The sequence below is a fragment of the Phocoena phocoena genome, chromosome 12 (genome assembly GCF_963924675.1).
Source record: "Phocoena phocoena chromosome 12, mPhoPho1.1, whole genome shotgun sequence".
In the NCBI taxonomy this organism is placed as follows: Eukaryota; Metazoa; Chordata; class Mammalia; order Artiodactyla; family Phocoenidae; genus Phocoena; species Phocoena phocoena.
This window is the reverse complement of record NC_089230.1, coordinates 74,095,265-74,114,888: the sequence shown is the minus strand read 5'-3', so window position 1 is coordinate 74,114,888 and position 19,624 is coordinate 74,095,265. Positions and strand designations below refer to the sequence as shown.

At 36.9% G+C, this 19,624-nt stretch overlaps 1 protein-coding gene across 1 annotated transcript in view; it reads right to left on the bottom strand.

Moving 5' to 3' along the window:
• Nucleotides 1-19,624, bottom strand: part of IBTK (inhibitor of Bruton tyrosine kinase) — a 91,362-nt gene that overhangs the window by 64,387 nt on the left and 7,351 nt on the right. The window contains 8 exon segments of the mRNA XM_065888677.1: nt 1,394-1,517; nt 3,710-3,890; nt 3,980-4,097; nt 5,848-6,018; nt 7,370-7,480; nt 11,092-11,216; nt 12,334-12,430; nt 17,212-17,898. Coding sequence (XP_065744749.1) covers nt 1,394-1,517; nt 3,710-3,890; nt 3,980-4,097; nt 5,848-6,018; nt 7,370-7,480; nt 11,092-11,216; nt 12,334-12,430; nt 17,212-17,532 — 1,248 coding nt within the window. The 5' untranslated portion in view covers nt 17,533-17,898.

The window sequence follows — 19,624 nt, the reverse complement described above, 5'->3', positions numbered from 1 at the left end:
TCTCCCGTTGCGGAGCACAGGCTCTGGACGCGCAGGCTCAGCGGCCATGGCTCATGGGCCCAGCCGCTGCGCGGCATGTGGGATCTTCCCGGACCGGGGCACGAACCCCTGTGCCCTGCATCGGCAAGCAGACTCTCAACCACTGCGCCACCAGGGAAGCCCCCAAAGTCAAGTGTTTTTATATTCAACCTTTTAAATGCAATTCCATGCCTCTGCTTCCTGCTTTTAACACAAATTAGATCTCTAATTCTTAAATATAGTTCCCTCAAATAAAATCATCAACCACAGTAGATTTATGCCTGTAATGTACCAGCAGGTGGAGCTTTATGATTAATTCTTCAATTTCTAAAATGTCAATTTGTATAGCACTTTATAAAACCTCAGAAAACACTTGCATGTTATTTTATAAACAAAAAGCAGAAAGCAATCTGTGTTTTTCCAGTCACAGTGTAAAATTTTTTCAGTGTTTCTAATGTATAATACATATTTTTTACTTGACAATTTTATCAGAGGAATAAAAATTAGAACTCTATCTACTTAAATGAAAAGAGGTAAGAGAGTCTTTTTTGTTTGGCTGCACTGTGCGGCATGCGGAATCTTAGTTTCCTGACCAGGGATTGAACCCGTGCCCCCTGCACTGGGAGTGTGGAGTCTTAACCCCTGGACCGCCAGGGACGTCCCAGAGATTCTTTATATAGTGATCTAGGAATACATTACATTTTCTATATGATAGTTATGATCTCTGCATATATATTATGTGTACATTTGTTTAAAACCAAATTTGAGAGAAAATTTCCAATTATGTATTTTTAATATTGCCAGCTTAGCTTTTTATTTTTTAAGAATAGTTATATATCTCATATCTATGCAATTCAAAACCATTTTTCAGTACTCAGTGTATATATCAAATAAGCTATCAAAACCTCTTACTTCCATTTTAAGCACAATAAGTGAAACTTTAAACTACGGTTTAACAAGGCAGTACTATGCAACATCAGTTAAATGTCATCATACTTTCTTTGAAATACCAGCTCCCAACTCTCAATAATTAGCACTGGACATCAAAAACAAGTAGGGAGGGCTTCCCTGGTGGTGCAGTGGTTGAGAGTCCGCCTGCCGATGCAGGGGACACAGGTTCGTGCCCCGGTCCGGGAAGATCCCACATGCTGCGGAGCGGCTAGGCCCGTGAGCCATGGCCGCTGAGCCTGCACGTCCGGAGCCTGTGCTCTGCAAAGGGAGAGGCCACAAAGGTGAGAGGCCCACGTACCGCAAAAAAAAAAAAAAAAAAACAATAAGTAGGGAAACAACAGCAATACAGTTTTACATTATCAGGTCTCCTACAGCTGTCAACTAAGAACAAGATTACAATGCTTTTTTATAAATATATACTCACCCTTCCAGCTCCATCCATTGCAAGAATGCAAATTTTTTCACCCCCATTTTCTTTCAAATGTTCAGGATCAACTTTGTATTCCATATGCCCCCCAGATACAAGAACCTTTTTCACATTTAGTTGTCTGAGTGAAAAAAAAATTCTAGATTAACATGTTCTCTAAAACATACAATCAATTTTAAAGAAATTACTATTCAAACACTAATTTAGGGTGATTATTGTGAAAGGTGGAGTAAGATGATTTGACCTTTGGTATCCTTAGTTCCTCCTTTTATGAGTTTCCCCTATACAATGACCATTTCTTTCTATGTCAAGTCCTTCCCTCCCCAAAGGTCTCTACCTACCCAGATACACACATTAAATATCTAAAACCTCACTTGCTCATGTACACACATTCTCTCTAGATTAAATAACTGATAAGGCTAAAAGCTCCTATATATACCTGCATTTTAACAGAAAAAATTTAAACCTCAAATCAAATCAGAAATCCTTAATTTCAAATATGGACAACTTTAAATAGATATACCTATCATAAAAATCATTAGTATTGCTAATTTAATAACTCATCCACTAGCCAATTCATTATACATTTCATTAGATCTACACACGTGATGTGCCTATAGCATCGTGTGAAACCTGCCTGCTATTACTCCAATGATTATCCTCCCTTTCAGATATTTTACCCACGTTTTAAAATGTTTTTCTTTCTTTTTTTTTGTTTAATGTTTTTCTTCTCAAAATTACTATGTTGTAACCAGCTGTAACAGAAGAATTTTCTTAGGGAAAACTTGGATGTGACTTATATTTATGTAATTTAATGTTATCAGGGCAGATTTTATAAATGTAAAGTAAAAACAAAACCTAACATTTCACAAAGCATCTCATGCTCAGAAAGAAACCTACATAGTCAGTTCTAAGAAACATGTGTGTTCACATTTTCATGTTTTTATAACTGAAATATGACCTACAATTGATAACCTTCCAGTTGTTACACACAAAAGGTAAGTTGTATATATTGATGGTTGACATCTGCTCATGAGCTAACCTCATAGTTGGTATCTGTTCATGAAGTTACCATCTCATTGACATTAGCAAAAGCACATTCTGTTGCATTTCAGTTCAAATCCCTGATTACTTTAAAAGTTGGATAGCTACTCTCTAGAATTCCTACACACTCCTGCTTCTACTAACTGAGCTATTTTATCTGCTCAAAGATCTATTTCTCTACTTGCATTTATTACTACAGTTATAATATAATGAAACATTATGTAAACCAATGAAATATTAGTCTGAAAAGAACACTTTCTATAAAAGCTGAATACTTTAAAACAACACAATAAATATGACAAGCAAAAAACGGCTGTCGGGCTCCCCTGGTGGCGTAGTGGTTGAGAGTCCACCTGCCGATGCAGGGGACACGGGTTCGTGCCCCAGTCCGGGAAGATCCCACATGCCGTGCAGCGACTGGGCCCGTGAGCCATGGCCGCTGAGCCTGCGTGTCCGGAGCCTGTGCTCCGCGACGGGAGAGGCCACAACAGTGAGAGGCCCGCGTACCGCAAGAAAAAAAAAAAACGGCTGTCAAATCAGATATGGATTAACCAACTATATAAAATACTGAAAATGTATAAAAAATATAGGATTCTGCCCTTAACTTACTTCACACTTGTTTTTAAGCACTTGCTCCTTAATCATTCAAAATGAAGTAACAGGTAACACATTATAAGTATTATTAAGTATGGTTTATGCACAAAAAGAGAACTCCAGTTGGTAGACCCATCTTAGTTTTATAATTCCCTGCTTAAACTGACTTTTTGATTAGACAGCCAACTGCTTGTTTACTGCATGTTACTAAAACAGATAACAACTGGCTATACAGATACAAAGATAAGAAAATATACCACTTAGGTATAAATACAAGGACTGAGGGTCCACAGAATATGACTTTTTTTTAAATAAATAAGTGTATAATATATAAAAGGCTACACGTGAACCAATGATAGTGTCACAAACCAAGAATTATGATTCATCTAGTTCTGTGCACCTGAAGCATAAAAAAAGGGAAACTTATAGGTCATATTTAACCATATGTTATCATAATTCGGAAATACTATTTTACAACCTACAAAGAACTTTTATATATATTTACTGGATGTTTGCCAAAAGACTAAGATTATCAAAGGCAAAAACTCCTGACTTTCCCACCGTTCAATTTTCTCCATTTGACATTTCAGAGAATGCATAAAGCTGATACTCAGATATTTGCTGGAAGAGCTGAATTATTATTAAAGTATGTTTCTTTCACAAAAATACACATACTTAGAAGCCATCTTCTTGCACTGATAGTCTGCAAGTAAGTAAATATCTCCCTTTGTGGTAACACAGACAGTTGCCCCATCACTAGCAGCAACCAAAGACACAGTGATGTCCTTATGGTGAAGGGCAGAGACTTGACGAGGGGCAGTTACACACTTTTCTCCATTGGGATCTAGTAAATAACCTAAAAAATTATACAAATAAACAAATCACAAAATATCCGTTTTAAGAATACAATTTGTTTTTCAGATATTGTCATCATGGATTTCTTACCCAGCTGCCCACCATTTAGTCCCATGGTGTAAACCGCTTCTCTGGTCCATAGCACTGTATGAAACCTGCCTGCCGCTACTCCGGTGACTGTCCTCCCTTTCAGATATTTTGCTTGCATCTATTCAAAAAACAAACAAGACTTCAGTTTATTACGTACCTATGAACTAACAGAATTTTGCACAAGATCCAGTAGACCAGGGTAGCAAATATATGGCATATTTGCTGCCAGTACCCCCCTCAAGTGCTAATGGCACTATTAGATCACTATTAGATCTCAGCACTAATACTGACACCCCAACTCTTCTCAGAATACAAGACAGCTTGATGCAGCCACCTTAAGTCAGCAGTTTAAACATGTAAAAAAAAAAGTCACAGTATAAAAACCAAATCATTAAACTTTTGTTAACAAACAATATGCAAAACAGGCATTCTCATTCTTATTAAAAACTATGATACTTTTAAATTTGACATATCCAGCGTATCTCAACAGTGACACTACTGACAGTTTGAACCAGATCATTCTTCGTTGCGGGGATTGTGTTGTGCATCGTAGGAGGTTTAGCAGCATCCCTGGACTCTGCCCACTAGATGTCGGTAGCACTACTCCCACCCCTACACCCAGCTGTGACAACTAAAAATGTTTCTAGACATTGCCAAATGGCTCCTGGGGTACAAAACTGTCCGCACTTAATACTGGCTATGTCCATATCAACCCAGAGTTCCACGGTAGCCACACAATGAGAATAAAAATGGGAGTAAAATCTACCATTTCTAAAGTCTGCAAAATGATTAAATACCTACAAATTCCACAGTTGGTTGGGGAAAATGGGCCTAAGAAGTACCACAGATTGCAAACTACCTCTAATTATTTTGGAGTAATTCCTGTTGATTCATTAGCCATCCAGGATGGAAAAGCATTGGATTTTAAAGCTTATTACTAAAAATGTATATCTAACAATCATTTTAAATCCAGAAGATTAAACCAGTGAAGAAGTCTAACACCCTAAATGCAAAATCTTATGAGTTGAAAACACATTTGCTATATGTGATGATTCTAGTAACATATTAATTTAAAGCACCAGTCCTGTCCTGCATACTAGGTCCCTGAAGTTGAGGAAAGGCCACCCTCTGGTGGTGGTTGTACAAATGCGAAGGGGAAAACAGAACAAAAACAGTTGCTTTTAGACCTATGTTCCCTCACGTAAACTTGCCAGGTATGATTTCTGCGCAGAGATAGATCTACCATGAAGCCAATAAGCTTAAGTTTCTGGATGCCTCATTTACATGGCCCACTTTTTACTTATAAAATTTCTATTTTTTTCTTAAGGAGGGCCTCAAAATTATTTAAGTTTCAAACCCAAAATATCTGGATTACCTGATGCTTATGAACACTTACAAGTTGAATCTAAGGCAGTTTGCTGCCTAATGTCCCAAGTGCTCTCTCACTCCAAACAAATGTTAATCTGTACATTACTATGCTTAATTTCTCCTGTGAAAAATAAAATATATACCACTGAAGAAACACAGTTGAATACAAGTAAAATAAGTTGCTCTGTCAATGCCTTCCATTTTTTTGTCCATATAGGTTTTACACCAATGGTCACCTTATTATTTAAAAAAGAGAAGTTTGCGCTTCCCTGGTGGTGCAGTGGTTGAGAGTCCGCCTGCCGATGCAGGGGACACAGGTTTGTGCCCCGGTCCAGGAAGATCCCACATGCCGCAGAGCGGCTGGGCCCGTGAGCCATGGCTGCTGAGCCTGCGCGTCCAGAGCCTGTGCTCCGCAATGGGAGAGGCCACAACAGTGAGAGGCCCGCGTACCGCAAAAAAATAAAAAATAAAATAAATAAAATAAAAATAAAAAAGTTTACCTGTCTAGGTACATTACAACTGGAAGGTGGAGGAATGATTCCTAATTGATGAAAAATATTTAGACCAAACGTATAAACACATCCATCTTCAGTTAATACAACAGTATGATCCTTAGCAGCTGCCACTTGAGAACAATTATGACCACTCAGTCCTTCCACAAGCCTAGGGACCTACAAAATAAACCTAACTTCAGTGTATTACAATAACCATTTATATAAAGTACAAAATACAAATAGAATCTTATGATACCACATCCCAAATGATACGACTGCTATACGGCTGTATCTATCATAGGCAAACTGTACAATTCAGCAAGGGGGAGATAAGTTTAATGGACATTGCTTTATAAGTAAAATACAAAATCCCAGTGAGACATTTCAATAGAACAATTTGATTCAATAAATGATTTTTGAGCCCTTATCATTTATCATACACCAAGTGCAAATGTGTCTGGTTTGAATAAAGGGAGCTCTTCAGCCAAAGTATTCATTGGTGTAGTGAAGAAATAAATAAGAATACAGGAATCAATGCAGCCCTTCAATGCATAACCAAACATACGATACCATATTCCTTTAAAGTCATCTGTTCTGGGTTCAAATCTTAATTCTGTCATTTACCAGCTATTTGATCTCAAACAAACCTCTTATCCTCTCTCATTTTCTTCATCTGAACACAAAACAATAATAGTATTTTGGATGATAAAAAATCAGCATAAGGAGTAAATGAGTTAGTAAGTATAAAACACAACACTCTCTGGCTCGGAGTAAACAACTGATAAATGAATGCTATTATTATTGTCATTGTGTATAAAATGAGGATAATAAGGCCTATAACCTCACAGCGCTGTTGTTAGGCTTAAATCAAGGCAATGATATTGCATGGAAAGCATGAACAATGCCTAGAACATAATATTCTCTTGAAAAAATGGAAGAGACTACCATAGCTCTCTCTCATTTTTAAAGACCTCTTAACTGATGAACATGCCAGCAGTCCCCTCAAAAAAAACTTACCTTAAAAGTAACCTAGTGAGGAAATAACTTTCCTGAATGTAATGATTATTAGGTTTCTTCCAATTAGCACTAAGTTTCAGTAGCATAAGAGTCAATTTTGTGATTATACAATGAATATATTGGCCCAATTTTCAGACCACAAATACCTTAATGAGAAGTTAAAAATGAATAAAAACTTGGACCCTGGACTACAGGAAAAGAGTTTTACAATTAGTCTGATTTTTTAAATTTCAACTATGGAAATATTTTAAAGCTTATTTATGTACTCTCCTGACTCAATGTTTGCTATACAATATAATTTTTCTTTGATGCTTTAGAATTTTGCATCATATCTAAATCCTTATTTTGAACACAATACACCAGGAAAGTAACTGATCTTGTTAACTCTATTATCAGTCGGTGTATTATTTTCTCCTTATAGTTGGTTAAAAAAATTTTTTAGTTAACTGAAGTTTCCAGTTTATACAATTTTACCAAAGTTACCTAAACTGTATAATGACATTTCAATTACCAAGCATGTCTGTTCATCTCCATGGCCTAATCGTCCTCCAGGACCATGACCACAGGTATAAACTTGCCCTTTCTGAGACAGAAACACTGAGTGAAATTTACAAAGCACCACCTACAGGAAAACAAGAGAATTTATTAAACTTCTGTGAATAAAACATCCTTTATTTTATAAAAAAGAAATAACAGAATATTACTAATTGTTTAAGCAAGATAATGGGTACATTAGGATTCATTATACTGTTCTCTCTACTCTGTACATGTTTAAAGTTTTCTGTAATAAAAATTTATAATTTATAATATACGGTGGTCTTTTTTAAAACTACGTCTAAAAACACATGATTAATGCTTAGTCTCCACAAGAGACTAAACAAAGGAAAATGCAAATCTTAAGTATTCAACTACAAAAAGTAGTAGTCAGTTGTTTTCCAATTTCATAAAATCTCAAATAGCAAGAATTGAACAGAGTAAAATATGAAGCATGAAGATTACCAATAGTGACTATTACTAAAGAAAATAATAAAAGTGCCTTAAGAGTATTTTTTCAACATCACCTTATAAACAGGGAGTGGGGGGGGGGGTAAACAGTACATGCTTTTTATACCTCTGATTTTGTCTAATGTATCTTTAATATAATTACATGGCTTTAAATAATTTTACACTAATTTTCAAGCTCTTCTCTTTTCCCCACTTCCTTCCCAGAACCCTCCTTGCCCTCTGACAAACAGTTCCATTTTCATACATTCTTACCAGAAAACAAGGTTACTAAAAGGGTTGAACTGCATCAGCAGAAGGCAATAGGAAACCAACAGCAGTTTTAAATATGCATGCACTTACATACGTAACCTGCAGGCCACACTTTGCTATTTTTCAATGCATCAGTATACTTATTTTACCTTAATACTATCTAAAAATCCTTTTTTACCTTTAAAAATAATCTGCATGTACATCTCTTATGCCACCCATAAATATTTCTAACTTAGGATATTAAAAAAAGGATTAAGAAATAAAATATCCTAGAATTATTTTCCAGAAAGTCAGGGTCCTTTGGAAAAATAAGAAAATCATGGACTTCCCTGGTGGTGCAGGTTAAGAATCTGCCTGCCAATGCAAGGGACACGGGTTCAAGCTCTGGTCCAGGAAGATCCCACATGCCACAGAGCAACTAAGCCCGTGCACCACAACTACTGAGCCTGCACACCACAACTACTGAAGCCCGCACGCCTAGAGCCTGTGCTCCGCAACAAGAGAAGCCACCGCAATGAGAATCCCAAGCACCGCAGTGAAGAGTAGCCCCTGTTCACAGTAACTAGAGAAAGCCCATGCGCAGCAACAAAGACCTAAAGCAGCCAAAAAAAAAAAGTTACAAACTGAATTGCAAGCTCTGTTTACACATATCCCTAAACCACTTGGCGAGTTCTGTAAATACATGTGCCTATGATAATGCAAAAATCACTATCTTATTTATTAGCTGTACCACAAATGCCTGAAAAGTCTAAAAATAAAACCCAAAATTGTACTCAAATGTGTAATACAAAGTTACAATCTGTAAGGGAAAAATTATTTCATGAAACCAGAAGTAATACATTTTGTTCAATTCTATATTCAGTATTAGGATGCCATTCTATAATCTCTGACTTCTACAAAACAACCGATACCAGAGTGTAAGACCTCCAACTTTAAAACCTCTGAATTTTTTAAGGAGGTAACTGACATGCATTTTCATCTTAATTCTGAGGAATATATTATGCTAATAATCATCTCTGTCCCATGGCAGTTAATTCATCTGGTACTATACTACAGAATCAGCCCTTTTTCAGTGAGTAAAAGGGCTCTCAATGGTGCTCAGTAAATATTCCCATTAACTTGCTTCCATTTTTCTTACTGAAATTTACACTGCTTTCCTTCCTCTCAAACCTATCCACTGTGCTTGTGTTTCAATCCTCCTTTTCGTAGTTAAAAAAAAAAAAAAATCCCTTACATCCTTAATTTCTTCACAAAATACTCTCATATCCTTGCCTTAACTGAAATGTAGTTTTCTCTTTGGGTACACTGTTTCATCCTTAACCCTACCAAGTGGAATATGCTCAATTCTCCTACAGCACATATATCTTAGGATCAGAAGGTACAATCAGCCCGTTTGCTTATGTCACCATTATTTCTTCACTTTTTTTTTAACATCTTTATTATTTCTTCACTTTTGTGTAAAAATCTCTGCTCCTGAAAAATCTCACCTCATGAAATCTGACTATATCATGTACTAAGTCAGAAAAGGAAAACAGGTATCTTTCTAAGTGCCTCAACTCTGATCAATCATTAGTGGCTGTTGATGGGTGAATTCTGAGGACCTGTTCAAGTTCAGTTTAAAACAGAGAGGGGGAGAGAAGACAGAGGAAGGGAGGGAGGGAGGGAGGGAGGAAGGGAGGGAGGGAGGGAGGGAGGGAGGGACGAAGGGAGAACAAGAGTATGCTGTGACTGATTAGCGACGTCTACCTAAGGCTCTGAACTAGGTGAGGAAGAGCAGCCAGCCCTGCTCTAACAGCGTTCCTCACCCTCACTAGAAACTCTGACCCCAGGCTTATGACTCTGGTCCATCCCAAGTCCTTTCAATATCCTAAGTTCCCTCAAGGTCTATGCAGATGGCCAGTCAGAATCCTAGCTTTCAGGACACCACTCTACTCTCTACTTCTCTAGTCACTCTTCATTCCCATGTGGGCTCCTGTTCTTGGCCTCTCAAATTTTAATATTCTTTTGAGTTTAACTCTTCTATTTCATTTTTTTTAAACTGCTAATTGTGATACATTAATTAATGACTTTTGGTGTGAAAAAGTGTTCTACAGAACCCTAAATATGGTGGCCATATAATATATAATCCAAATATTTGGGGGAATAAAAGGCGAATGACATTAACTATTACATCAGGAAAAAAAAACCACGCAGAGATGAACTCAAAAGACATATTCTGAGGTGTAATTTTCAGGATTCAGAAACTGAGATTTATAGCCTTAAAAATTAAGTAGAGAAAGTTTAGGAATGGCAAAATTAGCAGTTCAGACAGTTAAATTTAAAAACTTTGAAAGAATGTCTGGTGTACAACTGAAATGAAACTCAAGAGGAAGAAAAGCTGAGGCTACAGATATAAATTACACACACACACACACACACACACACACACACACACACACACACACACACAGAGTTACAGAGAAAGCTGAGTATGCCAACAGTAGCAAAATCCACTGAAGTGGAATCATCCAGAATAATAAGGCCAAAGACCAAACCTTTACAATTATCAATTAAAATTTTACAATTACTTATATTTAAGAACTCAGGTTCACCTACCTAAAACTAATGACAAACTTCATTTGAGTATCAACAACAAATTCACTTGAGAAACAATTTGAAGAACTCTAATTAAGTAGAAAGAAAAACTAGAAAATCAACACAAGATCTACCTTTTTAAAATTAATATCTGTATAATGCCTTCTAACTTCTAACATGCCTTACACAAACATCTCACAGTTTTATGATATTTTACATAGTCTAAATATGATTAAGACTAACAAAATCTAAAAAGAATTAGTAAAGTTCTGTTGATCAGTTTCTTCATCCAAATATGTTACTGCACCTTCACCAGAGTTAACATAATCCAAATGAAAAGATAAGCTATCAAATACAAAAGTTCTTTTTAATCTCTAAAAGTACTCAGATTGTATTTCAATATACCTGCTTGATATAAACCCCACTCCTAGAGAACAGATCCACCAACTCGGGATGATGTTTGCTATTCTGGCTTCCATGACCCAGGGTGAAATTTGTATTATCTCCCCAAGTGTAGACATCTGTAGGATCTAAAATGAAAATTAGTTTTTATACTCTTTTACATTTTAAACAAGTATCAGTGTAGTTTAATTATAGATACACTCCACTAATCAGTTTACCTCAAACATGATTCTTCACAAAAACTAATTGAATTACCATATTTAGAAAGATACTACCAACCCTCTCTTTTAAATTATGAATCTAATAATTTACTACATAACTCTAAGAACAGAAATCAGAAAATCCAATTCAGCACAGGCCTGTCCCAATGTAAGCAATCTAACACTTTCCTTGTTTCTTGAGAAGTTAAACTGCCAAATGATTAAAATACCACCCGCCATATCCACCTAGTTTCCATGAAAATAATACATATAATTATTTAAATGTAAAATGTCATTAAAACATTTAATATATAAAGGTTCTAAATGAAGCAAACATGATATTAGTTCCTATTTCTAGAGAAACATCATCTTCCAATAGTTTGCTCTTGATAGATGCAAAATCACACGAGCGGTTGGGCCAATATCCATTAAACTGGGATAAAACCTAATCACAGCTAATTATGATATAAATCTTCGTTTTTATTTTGGAAGGCTTATAAAGTTCTTGAATGGAATTATAACTGTAACTTGCAATATAGTGTCCAAGAGAGAAATAAAAATGAAGACCATGTCCTTACTTAGCTTGCTCACTAGATAAAATGCAAATTAACTAGTGCCCCCATTTAAACCTCTCCTCCTTTTCAATTTCCATTACCAAAGCTCACAGGGCAAAAAAATTGGAGATAAGTGCAATGAGAAGAAGGAACATGTGGGTAGAAGAATCACTTCCTTTCCCCCTCTAGCTCAAATGCTGTTACTTTCTGAATGCACATCAATGGCTTTACAGTAGTTACAATTCTAGCTGCCTTCCCTTTTTAGGCTGTATTTTTTACTCTTATACACAGAAGTGAACATTGAATCTGAAAAATGTAAAGTAAACCAAAGTGCTCTGAAAGAAAACCAAGGTTATCAACCAACATATACCAGAGTAAAAGTTCTTTGCACATATCCACACAAATTTCCTCAGGTATTTCTATAACAATAAAATTTCAATAAAATTTTCTAAGCTGTACCTTAATGGAATATATTTGTGGAATTTTCTTACCGGTATTTCTGAATACTACATGAGCTGGTCTATCCTTCATTACAAGATCCAAAGCTGACAAGCCTTCTTTATCTTGAATATACAGACTAACACCATGCTAAAAAAAAAAGAAAAAATATGTGTGTGTATATACAGATATATATGTATTTTTAATCATTTACCTATAATCAGTAATTTATTTATCAAAGTCAGATGATCAAACCCATAAATACATTAAAAATAAACATTTAATAACAATTATCTCCTATGCTCATACACATTTATTTCTCACATAAAAGAAAACTAAGAGAAATCGAATATCCAATTCTTGGGTAAATAAAGAAGAACCAGAAAATGTGAACAAATAAAATAACATTTAAAATCAAAATGAAAAACAAATCAAAATGAAATAGATATGAAAGTTTTCCGTGGTAAGTCAGGTCAGTTACTGAGAAGGCCCTAACTTTTGGTCGGGGTCTATGTGTGTATGTACACACACATGCCTTTTTTTTTTCGTATTTAAAGAGCCAAACTCCACATCCAGCTAAGGGTTGTAAAGATTTCTACACAATGGCAAAGAATACGTCTTACTTTATATATATATGTTTTTTAGGATTTACTGCATATAATGTGATCACCTATGCTCCACCTTTTTGCCTTGAATTCCATTTACGTCTATTACTGACATGAAGACAATTATATTCTTTTATTTCTACTTGTGTGATATATATTTTTATATTTTTCCACTTAAAATTTTCTACTTAAATTTTCAGAGCATTGTCTCTTACCACTTATAGTTAGATTGTATCGAAAAAAAAAACCCTGAGAATGCACGTGTGTGTTTTAAGAATGAATTTAAAGTAACCTGTAGTTTTATATCTCCAGAATTCAAACATGAAACAGAACATTTTCTGTCCCATTTATTTAAGGCAGTTAGCACACCCTATCCCTAGCACCATTATTTACTGTTTTTAAAATATAACTGGAGGAGGGGAGAAATAGAGCAATGTTCAATTCATATTATTACTACATACAGTTTTTTAAACACAAAATGTACTCCTTTTCATAAATAACTTTTAATATTTGCTGATAGTTTAATAAGGCATTCAACAATAATTTTAACTCGTGTGAGTGATCACTGCCTATCCATCTACACCCACAGTTTACCTGGGCAGTTACAGGTTGAGATGAACCATGAAGTTTTTAAACTCTAACCACAACATGTTGCAATACTCTTTTTGGGTTACTTAAGAAAGAGCATCTCCTTTTACCTCGTAACAATGGATTTTAATAAATTAAAATCAAGATGGTTCCAGATGGTTATAACACTTGATTTCACAAGAGTTGTCAATGAACAAAAATACTCGTTAGTGAGCTAACAAATACAACAAAATCCAGAAGTGATCTAAGATCTCAACAAATTTAAAAGTGTATGTTGCCTGCTACTTTCAAAGTTAGATATAATAAATCCATGTGGGAAGACCTGAGCTTGGCCTTCGTAAGGGTAAGAAGGGTAGATTCCAGGGCAGAGTGTTCCAAGCTACGGATCTAACAAATAGGATCCCTGGAGAGTTTACTTTATCAGTTTTATAAATCTGTCCTAAACTTTATTATATATATACCAACTGGACCCTAATAAGGCTACATACAGTTGCATCATCCTAAGCAGCCCCAACTGCATGAAGGACTAGCCACACTTTTTTGCCTTTACAGCTCCCTACATATGGTGGTCTCTGACACTTTCTAATATGCTCACCTTAAGCTCTAAAGGTAGGAGCATCCGTGTGTAGTCTAGTCTATCCCATTTATTAAAAGACCAACTCTTTACATATCCCCCAAATAGTAGGTAAATTCATTACCTTATTAAATAGCATCTAAGTATAACCAAAAAACAAACCAACAAACAAGCAAAGGATTCTTTTTTTTCCCATTACAATATTCCTAGCACTTAGATCGTTGCCTAATACACATTAGGCACTAAAAAAAAAAATGTATTCCAAATACTTTACAAACAGTATTATCACTTAATCCACACAATCTCATGATTCAGTGAGTTCTTCCATTTACAAATGGGAAAAATTAAAGCAAGTTCTTCCAGGTTAGTAATATAAGTAAACCACCAAAATTAAAGAAAAACGGTATAGAGGTAACAGACACAGCAGGACCCTACAAACACAGACATGCCTCCTGTCACGGAATCAAGAAGGTAATGAAAAGCTGTGTAAGATAATGCTGTTTCTACTCTGGCTTTTGGCAGACAAGAAGTTTCTGCTGAGGTTTTTCATTGGTAATCAGTAACTGATAGCATGGGTGTTTATTTATTGTACAATTTTAGCACTTAATTTTAAAATTTCATACCTATAAAGTTTTTATCAAATGTAATTCATTTAAAATGTGTTTTTTTCTGTATAGTCTCTTCTTGCTAGTCTGTAACACCTTAAATGCTATAGCGCTATCACCAGAAGTGGAACTGACATGAACACCCCATCATTGCAGCCCTTCCAATTAAAGGAGCGTTAAAAGGGGAAAGAAGTCTGTGCTACAAAAATGCAGATGGCTTACAGCAACATTCGAATACTAAATGGATGAAAGAGGTTTCTGTGGGAATATTTTTATCAGCGGGAAGCATCCCCGCTAAGTGTCTATCACGGATCAGAAGGACTCTGATGATGATGACAGTCGAGCCAAGAGCAAGGTGGCCCAAGGCACCATTTCCTGGCTTCTCCTAGCCAAGGTGGCGAGGATGATTGAGGATTTCTAAAGGGAAATGAAACCCAAAGGGAGGGAAGGTCCAAAATTCAGACCAGAACCTATTTCAAATCCTAACACCGGAATGGCAACCCCTAGGACGGCAGAAAATCCAAGGACACTCTCAAGCTTGAAAGGATTGGCAGTCATCCAATTTTCCAGCAGAAACTGGTGGGAAAGGGTAGAAGTAGAGCTGATAGATGCTTTAACTCTTACTAACCTAGCTTTTCCTATAAAAGAGATTACAATAGGGGAATTAAACTGATACCCAAAGGTTTTAGATACAAGAGGAATTAACAGTACTATTAATAAACTTAAGAAAAGATTTTCTTCACTAAAACTCCCCGGGGGGAAAAAAATAAGGAAGGTACCACTATTATCCTCTTTTTATAGATGAAACTGAGGTTCAAGATTTAGTAACTCATCCAAGAGGACTCGGTAAGTAGTAAACCTAGATAGTTTAGCTCCAAAAAAGGATATTTTGCTATTAACACATACTGAAAATTATTTTGATCAGTAAATGTTACCACCTAAAGACCACTATGTAAACAATTTTTCTGAAGTCAAAAACAGACACGAGGACTTCCCTGGCGGCACAGTGGTTAAGAATCTGCCTGCCAATGCAGGGGGCACGGGTTCGAGCCCTGGCCCAGGAAGATCCCACATGCCACGGAGTAACTAGGTCTGTGCGCCAGTTACTGAGCCTGCGCTCCTGGTCCGGGAAGATCCCACACGCCACGGAGGAACTAGGCCCATGCACCACAGCTACTGAGCCTGCACTCTAGAGCCTGTGAGCCACAACTACTGAGCCCACGTGCCACAACTACTGAAGCCCACACACCTAGAGCCTGTGATCCACAACAAGAAGCCACCACAATGAGAAGCCCGTGCACCGCAATGAAGAGTAGCCCCCGCTCACGGCAACTAGAGAAAGCCCGCACACCCAAGGCAGCCAATCAATCAACCAATAAATAAAATTTAAAACAAAAAACAGACACCAAAGATAAAGACACTGAAGATAAGCACCCGAATGCCCTAATGTGACCACAAGTGCCTTGAGGACAGGAACTGCTTTGTTCTTCTCTGGTCCTCCACAAACATGACTAAATGCCTATACACAAGCTAATTGTTCAATTTAAAACTCATGACTTCTAACAGTTTTTAATTTGCATTCATTAGTGAAATGACATCCATCGGGGTATATACCAAAACACTTCATATTATTTGGCTAAACAGTACAACAAACCTAGATTTAATCTTAATCTACCTGATGGGAAATTTAAAATAAACTGATTCTAATTATTTTTTTTAGAGGTAGATTTTTTTTTAATAAAGTTATTTTATTTATTTTATTTTTGGCTGCATTGGGTCTTCGTTGCTGCGCGTGGGCATTCTCTAGTTGCGGCGAGCGGGGGCTACTCTTCGTTGCGGTGCGCTGGCTTCTCATTGTGGTGGCTTCTCCTGTTGCGGAGCCCGGGCTCTAGGTGTGCGGGCTTCAGTAGTTGTGGCACGTGGGCTCTAGGCGCGCGGGCTTCAGTAGTTGTGGCACATGGGCCTAGCTGCTCCGCGGCACGTGGGATCTTCCCAGACCAGGGATTGAACGTGTGTCCCCTGCATTGGCAGGCAGATTCTTAACCACTGTGCCACCGGGGAAGTCCTGATTCTAATTATTTTTTTAACGAACTATAAAAACTTTATCCTAGCCAAACAAGAAATAAACACACTACTCAAAACATAGTCCCTAAGTGATTTCAATAACCAGTGCCCTTTTAAAGTAGATAATAACATAGTTATACAAAAGGAAATTGTATTTCTTAAAAATACTAAAAGATATATAGTACTGAGTAAATGACAAAGTGGGATTCACTTCAAAATAATATGGGGTGGAGAAAGTCAGTGGAGACATACATAACACAAAATTGGCCAACAGTTCATGATACATTGTAAACTTTGGTATATGTTTAAAATTTTACATCATAAAAGGTTTAAATTAAAAGGATATATGAGATTTGAATTCTAAAGATGAGTTATAATAGTAAAAGATATCAAACAACTGATAAGAACTCAAATCTCTTTTGGAAAGTAAGTGGAAAAAGATTAAGAAAAACACATGCCAGACCAAATAGTTTTAAATAAACAAATGACACTTACCTTCAACAGAGACCAAACACAATCAATATGTCCATAAAAAACGCTTCTATGCAAAGCTGTCCATCCTGACTCCTTGTCTTTCACCAATGGATCCACTCCTTTCTCAATAAGCCAATCTAACACTCCTTTCTTTCCACAGGAGGAAACAAGGTGGAGGGCATTTCTGCCAAACGCATCCTTGATAGTTGCAGCATTGTAACAATGACTGGAGAGAAAGGCCTTAATCTGGTTTTCACTTCCCTTTGTTACCACAGAAAGGACATCCAAAGCATGCTTCAGGGATCGACATTTTGATGTGCAGTCAGGGATGGAAGAATTCATCCTAATTGTTTTAATGCAGCTTACTTCTTCTGAACAGTCAGATAATTTTAAAAAATGAAAAAGCCAGGACACAAAGGTGCTATTCAGAAAGATTTATAGAGAATAAATGGCCTGTTTAGGATTATAATTTAAATCCTCATGGCAACAGTATAAAACTATATAGATTTGTACAATTTATTTTGGCACTTAAATCCAAAAATTATAAATAGCCCTATCAAGTTTATATCAAACACAAGTTCTTTATTTAAAAAAAAGCTTTCCACAGTTTATAAATTATTCCTGGAGTCAAGCACCACGGGGAGGAGGAGGGGAGCTCCCCCTCCACACTGTCCACTCCTTTCAAATATCCATGATTGCAAGTGGGACCTAGAAGAGAAGGAGAAAGAGTAAAAACTACACAATCTACCTCTTGCTCAAGTATTTTACAGTACAATTACCTCCATATTTAAGTGCCCCTAATTCCTATTTCAAAAACAAACAAGCAAACAAATGAGCCTACCAACTTCTCACGGACAGGACAGTCACTCCTCCTTCCTGTGATATTTTCTCCCTATGGAATGTGTGGCAAGGTTAGAGCTTCACTGACAAAAGCTCGACCTCCTCTCCCAGTTCTGATAAGGGAGGTTAGTTCTACTAGGCCACAAGCCTGATTGAAAGGTGGCTCCATCCACCTCCACCCGAGTAAGTTGAGGAAGAAAGGGAAGTGGATCCACTTGGCAGCAACCCTCCGGCCTGTCTGCCCGGATTCTACAAATGTTACCATACAGATAACTGGAAGGGTCAAAGAACTCTCACATCCGAGGTATGTCTAAGTTATTTGACTTCACTCACTCTTTATTTCAGAATCCAGACATTACGAGTAGACATGTTCATGTGGAGTGATGAAGTTAATGCATTTAATCAGGACCCCCAAAATGGAGGCCACCCCAGTGGCCTCACCCACAGCATAAATCTAAACCTGTCAGTCTGCACCTACAGGACACACCTGTCAAGGAAACCTAACAACAATGAATCCTCCAACTCCACTTTAGCGAGTTCACCTCACTCTAGAAAACAGGACCTGCACGCCTTATTAGGAAATCCCCAACCTCCTGGCCAAGCGCACCCTGCTTCAGAGTTGCCTCTTCTAACATTCTGTAAGTCTCTCTTGCCCAAAATCCCTTGGAAGATTGCTTCACCGCCAGTGAGCACTGATTCCACCCCCACCCCCCCCCACAATCCATGCGCTGTTTCCCCTTGAACAAAGGACATCCAAGTCGTTACTAAATTGTTTTAATTTGACAGGAGAGAGAGAGGGAGGAGTGGGGGAAGGGAGGAAAGGAGAGAGAGATTACTTTGTTCCTGTGTTTGAAGTGCTTTTCAAGCCCTGGAATTGTAGTCACCTGTCCATTTCAAAGGTAACTTTTAAAAGAAATGCACTTCAAAGCCACCCTGATATTGTTTTTCAGATGGCCGCAGTTTTGCATTATCTGCTGTTATTGTTGCTAATATCAATAAATTTAACTAACCATGTTAAAAACAAACTTTCCACCGATAGGAAAAATTTTCACATACTGAGATATGGGGAAGTCATTCTGGCTTATACATGATTTGGCTTGAACTTTATGCTAACTAAAACAGCCTGTCTTATGGCCTGTCAAACACACATTGTACATCTGCTTTAACCATTAAAGAAGAGTGTAGCTCATCATCCAGTAACACAAAAGGTTAAGTTGCAACCCACTGCAGAAGCCCACTGACAGTACATCCTGAGGGAAATTCAGGATGGGAAAAACAGGATGAAGCATTCTATGCTTTGGATCTACCGGCTCCTAGGTAGGTAAGAAGACCAGATTCTTGCACCTTCCCATACACAGGAAAACACGAAAATCATTAACATGAGATATCTGTTCTTTGTGATTAGCAGTAATCTCTTACCAAGATGTATGCTTGACTACATGTATTCAAACACTCCAAGTATTTAAAACATACATAAAAAATTTTAAAGACAAAAAAGGAGAAAATTTTTCCTTAATATATCACCTCTACAAATCATTAAGAGACCAACAGAATAAAAGTCAAAGAATATGACCACATTTCTCAAAAAAAAGGG